The sequence below is a fragment of the Mauremys reevesii genome, linkage group 5 (genome assembly GCF_016161935.1).
Source record: "Mauremys reevesii isolate NIE-2019 linkage group 5, ASM1616193v1, whole genome shotgun sequence".
NCBI classification, from domain to species: domain Eukaryota; kingdom Metazoa; phylum Chordata; order Testudines; family Geoemydidae; genus Mauremys; species Mauremys reevesii.
Genome location: NC_052627.1, coordinates 53792049 through 53804420, shown reverse-complemented (window position 1 = coordinate 53804420; position 12372 = coordinate 53792049). Strand labels below are relative to the sequence as shown.

The following is a 12372-nucleotide window of genomic DNA, read 5'->3' as shown; positions in this document are numbered from 1 at the left end:
ACCACAGTGCCTGAAATGTGATTCAGTGGAGCACCAAAAACTTCTGTTTTGAATGCTGCATAAGTCTGCACATTTCTGAAGGAAAAAAGGGAAGTGATTACTGCCTTTACTGTTGTAAACAAAAGCCTCTGGTTTCATATCGAAATCTCTCCTTGGATTTCTCCATCCCAAAATGTCTGTATTTTGTCAGTCTTACTACTACACAGACTGTTGAAGAACTTATTTTTGTCTATTTAAATCTAATCTGTCAAAAGGCTGGAAATAAATATGCATGAAGCCTCAGTTGGAACACTTGTACCTTCCTTAATAATGCCTGCTAGGTTCCTTGTCTCCTCTACAGCAACAAAGAGTCTCTTGTGATGATTAGGTTTTACTCAGTTAGTAAAGTAACACAAGAGTTCACAGTTCAGTGACTCGACACAATTCCCGCATGTACCTAACGATGGCTGACAGCTTGGATGGCAAATGTTTGGACATAGCAAGATGGCTTTTCAATTTTTGTATGTATGCATATGTGTGTGTATATGAAGTAGACAATGCCTGTGGCAAGGGTTAGTTGAAAGATGCTGCTCTCATTCTCAAAAGACACAGCTAAATTCTTTTTCTAGCTTTGCCACTGACCCCCTGTGCAGAGTTGGATAAGTCACTTATACCCAATTTTTCAAAAGGGGTTACTAGTTTGAAGTGCCTCCATTTTTGGGTGCCCAACATAATTGACTAGGACCTGATTTTCAAAGGTGCTAAGCACCCACAGCTAAAGTCATTGGGCACTGTGCAGGCTCAGCACCTCTGAAAATCAGGCCCTAGTTGTCTTCAACTGGGTACCGAAAACTGGCCATTTATGGGAATTTGAGCTTTAGCCCCTCTGTGCCTCAGTTTCCCCAACGATTCAGTGGGGATAATGGCACTTACGCAGCTTTCCTCTGAAAGGTACTGTATAAGTGCAAAGTATTAAACTGGCATCTAAAGTGGTTACCATTGAAAAGGTGCTGGTTTCAGTGTGAAAACAGATCGTATTACCTTGATCTTACAGGTGTTACCTATTCTAGGCATTACTACAAACCAGTAATAATATGTAGCATGGGAAAAACTTGTCAAGCTATAGTAACCCTGATTTCAGATAATACATGTCATAATATAAAGACAGCTATTGTTTAGATGACAGAAGTAGCTGAAGCTGTGAATAGAGGCTAGAAAACACTGTACGATGTGTTATACCTTCCTATAGTGCAAAGTACCCCCAGTGCAGGCTTCATGCTTTTTGGCTGGGACTCAGAGGACATTGCTTACCTCCACAAGCCACCCTGATTTGCTAAAAGCTGCTAAATTACTGCTAGTTTGAAACAGTCTTGTGATGTTTGATCTTTTACTCTAAACAACAGGGTGACTGCTTAAGCCCATTTTAACTTTGACCTTTTCCCTGATCTGGATCTTAAGACTCCATCCCCTCCCCATTAAAAATTAAGGCCAGTTTGTCACATTGGCAGTGGGGGGAGGATCGCAGGAGAGAGAGAAGAAAGATTACATTTTAAACTGCTATGTCCATGTCAAAATTTTGCTTTGATAGTAATTAAAAACAGACTTTTTAATATCTGAAGTTCCATTTGCTCCCCGCCCCCCACTCTACCCCTCAATGCACATATCCCTTTGACTTGGTATTTTTGGGGATTTTTTTTTTAAATTTGCTTTATAGTAAGTTTCAGATATGTTTCTACTTTATTTTAGTTAAAAGAAAAGATACCGTGAGGGTCACCCCCACAGAGTCACGCCTTTGTTGGCTACATACAGTACAGTTTTTGGAACTGGTGTGAAGCTAAACTGCTAGAATGAATACTGAGGTTCTTAAACTGAACTACCCCAGTCACAGAGGGGAAAATCAGAAACCTTCAGGAAATGTAATACTTTCTCACTCTTAAAAGCACATTTTCAAAGCATGCCCTCCACTTGTGAGGACAAAAAATGCACATACATGACTCTGCACACACTCTAACACCAGCATGCACATGTTCAATTATTTAATACCTGTGTGCTCACAAGTGTTGAAATTTATACTTGCAAATTCCATTGGTGTCAATGGGCTTTGCAGGTGCAGTTTCAGACACTTGTTTCCATGCAGGTGTTAAGAGCATTGAAAGTGGGCGTACAGGTGGTAGAAGGTGACCAGCTGTGTGTGCCTGCAGAGTGCAAGTACATGTCCCCATATTTACACGTGCACAAATGAGGCTCTTTGGAAACGGCTCTTTGGAAAATTTACCCTGTCTCCATTCTGTTCCCCTCTTTCTCTGTCCCTGTGTTTAGAACCTGCTTTATACTTTGGTGACACTGAATATCGGGTGGATGAAAGTGCGGGTTACGTTGAAGTTCGTGTCTGGAGAACTGGAACAGATCTCTCCAAACCGGCCTCCGTCACTGCACGTTCCAGGAAAACGGAGCCAGTATCAGCGGAGGGTGAGTTGCTTTCAAATAAAAAATGTTGTTCAGATTGTTCTCTGATCTGTACTCACATGGGGTGCTATCAAGGTTTATTCTTGATACTCCTCTGATTCAATGTGCATGTGTGAGGCTATTGGCAGGGTTATTGAAGTGTGGAATCTGGTGTTTTCAGCAGGCAGATGATACCCAGTTTTATGTGTAACTCAGACAGTTCAGATGATTTCATTCACCAACATCTGGTAGAGTCTGGGGCATGAATGTTAATAAGATGATTATAGCTCAATCCACACAAGACTGAAGTGATGAGGATAGGCTGGGGGAAGCAACTAGAACAGATGGCACAGACAATACTGTCCCCTTTGAGTATGTTCCTCTGCCACTGGTCACCTGAGTTTGCAACTTAGGGGTGTAGTTAGGCCTCCAGTTGCTTTAGATGATCATAAGATACAGTGGCCAGGATAGCTTTATTCCTGCTGCTTCTAGTAAAGAGTTTATAACATAGAAACATAGACTTTAAGGTCAGAAGGGACCATTATGATCGTCTAGTCTGACCTCCTGCACAAAGCAGGCCACAGAATCTCACCCATCCACTTCTATAACAAACCCCTAACCTTGTAATAAGATTATTGCAGTGAGCTCTGCATGGGGCAGAATGGCAATGTCCACTCCTGACCTGCTGTATTTCACCAGGATCACATGTCACCAGTGCGCTGTGGTCTGTGCTGGCTGCCTGTTGGTTCATGAGTGGAATTCAAGGTGTAATTATTTTTTTAACCTATAAAGCCCTCACTGGGTTGGGGTCAGTCTACCTTAGAGACTACCTCTTTTCCCATTTAATATTGCCACAGCTGCAGAGAACAGAGGGTATACAAGCTAGATTTCCTTCAGTTATTAGAGAGGAAACTGCTGGCACTGCATTTTCCATGAGAGCCCTGGGACCTTCCCTTCCTCACTTTGTTCGAAAGTAGCCCAGACCTGTTGACGGCAAAATAGCTCATCTCTCGGCCAGGTTGTAAAGACTATCTCTTTCAGGGATTTTGGGAGCATTTGGGTAGGATGGAGTTTTGCTGGGATGATGTTTGTTTGAATTTAATTAAGCAGCCAGTAACATAAAGGGCAGTTGTGGTAACTGCTAGGTATTGGGAAGCAAACAGGATCATTCATTCCTCCTCACTGGTGATATGCTGGCAAAAGACAAATAATGCTTCAGTGACCTTCCCGTTAATCAAGTTGAAAGCGGTCTTTTCTTTTTTTAATAAGTGTGTAATACATGGTCAGTGCTGCTGCCAAAATAACAAGTAATAAAGGGCTTTAATAAGTACAAGTGGCATTTAATTAAATAATAGCACTGTATATCAATAATGAGGTGAAATGTAATGAGATAACTAGCAATGCAATGGATAATACAGAGTCTGTTTGGGCAATGGTCACATTGGGGAAGAAAACTACCAGAGCCTCACCCGGGATAGTGATTGGGGTGTGCTATAGACCGCCGGGATCTAGCTTGGAGACGGATAGAGAGCTCTTTAATGTTTTTAAGGAGGTAAACACTAATAGGAACTGCTTGATCATGGGGGACTTTAACTTCCCGGATATAGATTGGGAAACAAATGCTAGTAATAATAATAGGGCTCAGCTTTTCCTAGACGTGATAGCTAATGAATTCCTTCATCAAGTGGTTGCTGAACCGACGAGGGGGGATGCCATTTTAGATTTGATTTTGGTGAGTAACGAGGACCTTGTTGAGGAAATTGTTGTAGGGGACAACCTTGGCTCGAGTGATCATGAGCTAATTCGTTTCCAAATAAATGGGAGGATAATCAATAGTGCATCTGAGACTAGGGTGTACGATTTCAAAGGGGCTAACTTTACTAAATTAAGGCGACTAGTTAGGGAAGTGGACTGGGCTAACATATTTAGGGATCTAAGGGCAGATGACGCCTGGGGTTACTTCAGGTTGAAGTTGCAGGAGTTGTCAGAGGCATGTATCCTGAGAAGGGGGAAACGGCTCATAGGTAGCAGTTTTAGACCGAGCTGGATGAGCAAGCGTCTTAGAGGGGTCATTAAGAAAAAGCAGAAAGCGTACCAGGAGTGGAAAATGGGAGGGATCAGCAAGGAAACCTACCTTATTGAGGTCAGAGGGTGCAGGAAGCTGTGAGAAAGGCAAGCGACGAGTGGAGATGGACCTAGCGAAGGGATTAAAACCAATAGCAAACGGTTTTTAGCCATATAAATAGGAAGAAAACCAAGAAAGAAGAAGTGGGACCGCTTAAAACTTTAAACGGAGTGGAGATTAGGGATAATCTTGGAATGGCACAATATCTGAACGAATACTTTGCCTTGGTCTTTAATGAGGCTAATGAAGGGCTAAGGAATAGTGATAGAGGGACCGATGGGAATGAAGATATGGGAGTAGACATTACGGTATCTGAGGTAGAAGCCAAACTTGAACAGCTTAACGGAAGTAAATCGGGGCGGATAATCTTCATCCTAGAATATTAAGGAATTGGCGAGGGATATTGCTAGCCCGTTAGCGATAATCTTTAATAAATCACTAAATTTGGGGATTGTACCGACTGACTGGAGATTAGCTAATGTAGTTCCTATATTCAAGAAGGGGAAAAAAAGTGACCCGGGGAACTATAGGCCTGTTAGTCTAACATCTGTAGTATGCAAAGTCATGGAAAAATCTTAAAAGAGAGTGGTTCCGGAGCATGAGGCCGATGGCAACTGGGATAGATTACAGCATGGATTTACGAAAGGTAGATCGTGCCAAACCAACCTGATCTCCTTCTTTGAGAAAGTAACAGATTTTTTAGACAAGGGAAATGCAGTGGATCTAATATATCTGGATTTCAGTAAGGCGTTTGATACGGTACCGCATGAAGAATTACTGGTTAAATTGGAAAAGATGGGGATCGAAATGAAAATCCAGAGGTGGATAAGGAGCTGGTTAAAGGGGAGACTGCAGAGGGTAGTATTGAAGGGGGAACTGTCCGGTTGGAGGGGGGTTACCAGTGGAGTTCCTCAAGGCTCGGTTTTGGGTCCGATTTTATTCAATCTATTTATTGCTGATCTGGGAACCACGAGTAGGAGTGGGCTGATAAAGTTTGCGGATGACACCAAGTTGGGGGGTATTGCCAATTCGGAAGAGGATCGGGATATTCTCCAGGGAGATTTAGATGACCTTGTAAACTGGAGTATTAGTAACAGGATGAAATTCAATAGTGAGAAGTGTAAGGTTATGCATTTAGGGATGTCTAACAAGAACTTTAGTTATAAGCTGGGGACGCACCAGTTGGAAGTAACAGAGGAGGAGAAGGACCTAGGAGTCCTGGTTGATCGTAGGATGACTATGAGTAGGCAATGTGATGTGGCCGTTAAAAAAGCTAATGCGGTCTTGGGTTGCATTAGGCGAGGTATTTCTAGTAGGGATAAGGAGGTGCTAGTCCCGTTATATAAGGCGTTGGTGAGACCTCATTTGGAGTATTGTGTGCAGTTTTGGTCTCCCATGTTTAAGAAGGATGAATTCAAACTGGAACGGGTACAAAGAAGGGCCACTAAAATGATCCGAGGAATGGAAGGCCTTTCGTATGAAAGGAGACTTGAGGAGCTCGGTTTGTTTTCCTTAACCAAAAGAAGGATAAGAGGAGATATGATTACACTCTTTAAATATATCAGAGGGATAAATACCAGGGAAGGAGAGGAATTATTTCAGCTCAGTGCTAATGTGGACACGAGGACAAACGGATATAAATTGTCAGTCAGGAAATTCAGGCTTGAAATTAGACGAAGGTTTCTAACCATCAGGGGAGTGCAATACTGGAACAGCCTACCGAGGGAAACAGTGGGGGCGACTTTAAGATTAAGCTAGATAAGTTTATGGAGGGGATGGTATGATAGGATAACGGGCTTAGTCAATAGGTCAATTAAGTGCCACACTGGTAAATAGTACAATGGGTCAATGGTATGATATAACCTTTTCCAGAGGGTTTGGCTGGAGAGTCTTGCCCGCATGCTCGGGGTTCAGCTGACCGCCATATTTGGGGTCGGGAAGGAATTTTCCTCCAGGGAAGATTGGCAATGGCCCTGGAGGTTTTTCGCCTTCCTCCGAAGCATGGGGCAGGGGTCGCTTGCTAAGGAGTGGGTGGATCGGCTTATGTGGCCTGCATCTTGCAGGAGGTCAGACTAGATGATCATAATGGTCCCTTCTGATCTTGAATTCTATGATTCTATGAACTTATGATATTCGTACAGGGAAATAGGAGAAATGAGGGTTTGGATGGAACTACTGTAACAGCGCTGCAAAAACACCCCCCTGAGCGCAGCAAGTTGCAGCACTGTAAAGTGCCAGTGTAAACAGTACACCAGCGCTGGGATCTGCATTCCCAGCACTGGGAGCTACGCCCCTCAAGGTGGGTTGTTTTTTTTTAACAGTGCTGGGAGAGAGCTCTCCCAGCACTGCACCGTGACCACACAAGGCGTGTTAAAGTGCTGCCACATTGCCAGTGTAGACTAGCCCTAAGTCAGGAAAGTAATTAGAGAACCACACATGGCGTGTGGTAAACATTAAGGCTCGTTGTTAGTTCAGGAAGAAATGGAGGCTTTTATTGATATTGGATTCCTGTAGGGTTCTGTGCTGGCTACAAAGCAATTTAATAATGTTGCATTCAGGATGTTACATGTCTGATTTGAGGAGGTGCTTCAGTTATAATCCCTTATTTTCAGGCATTTACTGTTTCAGAAAAAAATAATTTTCCTCTGAAATTTCTCATACTTTCCAAATATTTGTAAAGTTTGATGAAATTCCATTTGGATCTATGTGAGATACCCAAGCAGGAAATATTTGATTAAGAAACTTTTCAAAGAAATTTTTGTACTCAAATGATTTTATAAATCAAAATAACATTTTATAAAGCTCCGAATTGGTGAGGACTAAGTTCTTAATCAGAAGTAGTGTCTATAACATGTTTGAAGAACTGTGAGAGTTGCAGTGACACCCTGCCGAGATTTACATCTGACAACTCACTATCTTCAGAGTTTGCCGAAATGATAGCAGCGTATAAATAATAACGTTCAATTTGCTGTGGGGAGAAGGGAAAATGATTGTTCTCATTGATCAAAGGTGATAAATAGTGCATTTAAGGTGCAGTGAAGGAGAAAGGTTTGGAATAAATAGTGCAAAGAGCTGTGAAATTAGAATAAAATCAGTTTGGCTGTGGGACGTGCTTGGCAGGGAAGCAGTGGAGTTACCATCTATGAAAATCTTCCAGTCAAGACTTTATTTTACTTCTTCTGTGAATAGCAAATATCCATCCCCAGAGGATGTCAATCCAGCGCTTTTCACCAGTATTGAAGTTACTGTAAAAATGTATATATATAGAAAGTCAACACTTAATGATGAGATCATGAGGTAGGGATGTTTTGGGGATACAGTGATCCTGGCATTGTGCTGGAGATGGGTTTCACTGGCCCCTTCCAGCCCAAGTGATTGTGTGGAATTACTGTAGGTCTGTTCCTTTATTTTTAAAATGCTAACCTGTAAAGTAATACTTCAGATACTGCTTCTGATCACTGAGTAATTCTATTTCACTATTAAGAGCAAATACGGTCCATATGCATGATGCTCAATGTATTGGCCAAATAGTTATTTTAAAACTGTATGGACTATGGGCCTGTTTCTCATTTACAGCATTACACCATTCTGGCAGTGTAAAGAGACACATTTTTAGTCTCATAGACTCATAGACTTAAGTTCAAACGGGACCATTATGATCATCTAGTCCTTTTGTACTGCCAGAGTGAAGCAAAGTGGCCTTAGGGCTTGCTACACAGGATGTTACTGCATGGTAAGCCAGGGTGTGAATCTACAGCACGCCAACTGGCCATGCAACAACATTCGGTGTGGACATTGCTACAGCACAGTGCAAGTCCTGGAGTGCAACTGGGAGTACTGTAGTAAGACAATCTGCCCTCCACGACTTTCAGTGCACTGTAGCTGTGTCCATACAGGCTGTTACTGCGCGTCAAGCTAGTGCGTTGTAGATTCACACCCTGGCTTGCCACACAGTAACTTGCTGGGTAGACAAGCCTTTAGTGCAAATGAGGATCAGGACCTTTATGTTTGTTTTTTGCTTTTTATGCTCGTTGTTCCTTTTTATTTTTTAAACTTACAGGTGATAAAAATCCAAAATAAATTCTCTTCAGAAAAATAAGGCACAAACTGTCTTGATTTTGTGAACATATTCTACAAGTAAATGGTAAAATCTTAATAAATGGCAATGAGTGGCTGTGTACTTTTTGCTTCCCAAACAGCTGGAATTGATTATGTGGGCATCAGCCGGAATCTGGACTTTGCTCCTGGAGTCAAGATGCAGGTGTTCCGAGTGACTATCCTCGACGACCTGGGGCAGCCTGTTTTGGAGGGTCCAGAGAAGTTTGAGCTGGTTCTCCGTATGCCCATGAATGCAGTGCTTGGGGTGCCTAGCAAAACTACTATCTTCATCAATGACAGCATTACGGACTGTAAGTGTAAAGCAAGCAGCTTTTTTTAATTTTTAGTTCTTAAAGTGCACACACAAATTCAGGAAATCTTCTGGCAATAGTGTTAGCTGTTACATGTATAATTATGAACTGCTGTTCATTATAGTGAAATTCTGCCTTAGCTGACATGATGGAAAATGGACGCCATGCACAAGCTGAAGTAAGTTTGTAGCACAGCTCCTCTGTGGTCCATACTCCAGCCTGTTCACTGGGTCACTATGTGCTTGAAGATGGTGTTTTTGGACAAGTATATATGGCTCATGTTGCCCTTCTAGAGTTAACTTGTTACTTCACAACAGAGGAGTGTACATTCTAGTGTGCACTAGTGTGTCATGCACTGACTGACCCATGTGGAGCTTTCTGGTGTGTACTAGAAATTCCCTAGTCAAGTGAGCATCAGTATAGTAGTGTTTGAAATAGACTATATTAATGTGCACCAGGGAACTTCTAGTGCACTCCAGCAAGGTTCATATGGGCCAGTCAGTGCACTGCATGCTAATGTGGACTAATGTTTACACAGCTCTGGTGCAGACTAGTGTGCTGTGTAGACAGCAGGATAAGATGAGCAGGATAAGGATAAACTGGGTCAGTGGCTGAGTCAATACAGATTGAAAGTGTTTTAATTCTTCTGGAGTTAAAATCTGTATTATTTTAAAAGCACTTGTTGAGCTGAACCCATTTTGATTGCTGTAAATGGCCATGAGAAGAAATGGGTCCATGTCCTAAATTTCTCTTCCAGAATGTAACCAGCATCCTCTGTCCATATGTCATGGGCATTCTTATCATGTGGACTTTACAATGAAATGTGTAAAATCTTCTGTTTTCAGTACCCAAAGTCCAGTTCAAGAAACCATGGTACACAGTGAATGAAAAAGATGGACAGTTAGTGGCTGTCATTTATCGTAGTGGTGATATTAACCATAAATCTACCGTCCGTTGCTACACTCGCCAAGGTTCTGCTCAAGTCATGATGGACTACGAGGAGCGACCAAACACAGATGACTCTGTAGTGGTGTTTCTCCCAGGTAAAATCTCTCCAGTGAGAACTGGAGATCCTCAGAAGGAATAGTTACTCTCACTGCTTTTGAGGAAAAGACTCATCTGCTGATGAATAAAAGCTGAGCGCCTAGGACATTTTGGGCAGAATCTCAATGTAAATAATGCCAACTGGCTATTAAGTCACAAGCTGCAGCAGCACAGGCTTTCAGCAAAGAGCTCTGTACCCACAGCTTCAGTCTTCAGCATTTTCAAATATTTTATATCCAAAAATGGGGAAGGAAGGGAAATCAAACTACCTAAGCGAGTTACCCCTGCTGTCCTTCTGAAGCAGAATACGTATATAGAAAACATGAGAGTAAGAGAGATCTGATGCTTTCAGTGGGAGCACAGCAGCGATTATTGGCAAGCAGCTCTCTTCAGGGGTGCACCCAAACACCACAGGACCCGTCCATGAGGATCCTGGATTTATCTTTTCTTTTTTTTTTTTTTTAACACACTTAATTTTCCAACAAAATGAGTTTTACCTGGTCAATGATCTCCTTCACTGCTTGTAACTATGGCTTTCTGTCCTAGTTCTCAGTGGAAAGACTAGGTCTGACATCTTTTTGTCTCTCAAAGTACATTTTAACACTGATGAAAGGTGTTTAATGGGAATTAACAGCCCGGGAGACAGAATTTTCTGTTGACCAAAGAGCTTTTTTTATGCTGCCCCACCAATATACCTCAATCCTAACCATCCTTCCAAGGGTAAGAAGGAGGCTCAGTCTGTGATCACTCAACCCTTGGTCTCTCAACTGAGTGCTCCTGAGGACACCCATTAGTGCCAGTTGTGATATTGGAAGGTATGAAAACCATACTGAAAATATGCTGAGTGATAGCAAATAGAACTAGCAGAAAGGTTCAATTACCCTATCCTAGAACTACGTTGTTTGCTTCCACTCTCTTGAGATTAGTTGTTTTTTTAAATTAGTTAGATGCATTTGGTTTTTATCCTGGGTCTTTTGCGCTGCAATTGATTTGTAAGCACATGGGAGGGTGATCATAATGCCTGTTTTATCCCCTCTCTGCAGGAGAGATTGAGAAGCCCTGTGTGGTAATACTGGAGGATGATGCAATTTATGAAGAAGAGGAAGAATTCAGACTAGTGCTTGGAACACCAAAAAGTACCTCAACATTTGGTGCCTCCATTGGGGAGCAAAAAGAGACCCTGATCAAGATTAAGGATGAAGACGACAGTGAGTTTTTAAGCATTTTTGTGTTTATTGTTAAATATACAGATACAAAGAAGTATCACAGCAGTAGCTGCAAGCTGGAATATAGTATTTGCTATTCTGGATCAGACTATTGGTCCATCTCGTCCAGTATCCCATCACCAATGGAGGCCTGTACCAGATGCTTCAAAGGAAGGGACAAGAAACCCTCTGTTGACATTTATTGAATAACTCACCCCTAGGGGAAGTTTCCTGCTAATCCCAATAGTTTATAAATTGGCTTACACCTGAAGCAAGAAGTTTAATCCCTTCAAAGCATCTTGTTGTTTATTGTTATGTATTTACTGTTATGACTCTGAATACTCTCGCTACCCTTATAAACGCCTAACCTGTTTTTGTTTCCTGCTAAACTTCTGATATCGATGTTGTAGCAATGAGTTCCACAGGCTAATTGTGCATTGTATGAAGTATTTCCTGCTTATTGGTTTTGAATTTAACACCTTTCAATTTCACTGAATTTCCCTCTGTTCTTGTGTAATGATACATGGTGAATAGCAGTTCTTTGAGTGCTGGTCCCTATGTGTATTCTACTGTAGGAATACATGCACCCCATGCTTCCAGAGCAAGAGAATTTTGAAAGCAGTGTCTGTTGGTCCACACATGTGCCCTGGATCACTTTGTGCCTCCAACTAAGGAGATCAAGGGCAGTGTGAATTGATCACCTTTCCAGTTCCTTTTCACCACAGCATGGTCTGGGTTGGAACCTCCAGAGTTCAAAGCTTCCGCTTTATTTTTTTATCTGTGAACATATATTTAAATATCTGCAAATAGTTTTTAGAAGTTGGAGAGTTTTAAAGTTTTATCTGATAGATTTTAGTGTTAGCCTCCCTCACCTGGGGAGCACCCCCCAACTTGTACCCTGTTTGGGTACTGGACTATGCTCAGTACTCAGGACTTCAAAATTTTTGCTTCCTGCCTGCAATCCTTCTCAATCAGTGATGACAACCAACACTGCCTGTGCTGCTTCAGGGAAGCCCACGTTGTGACAAGCTGCAGGACCTGCTGTTTGTTCCTCAGTTGTACCTGGGAAGCACTCGGAGCTGTAGGAAGCACTAATGGACAGGCTCATGAGGCCGCAGTTGGACCCAGGGTGACGGACCCCCACTGTGCATTGGCCTGACTCAGC

The 12372-nt window shown here is 42.2% G+C and overlaps 1 protein-coding gene across 1 annotated transcript in view; it reads left to right on the top strand.

Moving 5' to 3' along the window:
• The window catches only part of FREM3 (FRAS1 related extracellular matrix 3), a 313505-nt gene that overhangs the window by 278920 nt on the left and 22213 nt on the right, over positions 1–12372 (top strand). The window contains exons 7-10 of the mRNA XM_039539811.1: positions 2299–2448; positions 8749–8958; positions 9804–10001; positions 11046–11210. Coding sequence (XP_039395745.1) covers positions 2299–2448; positions 8749–8958; positions 9804–10001; positions 11046–11210 — 723 coding nt within the window. The remainder of the gene's footprint in view (positions 1–2298; positions 2449–8748; positions 8959–9803; positions 10002–11045; positions 11211–12372) is intronic.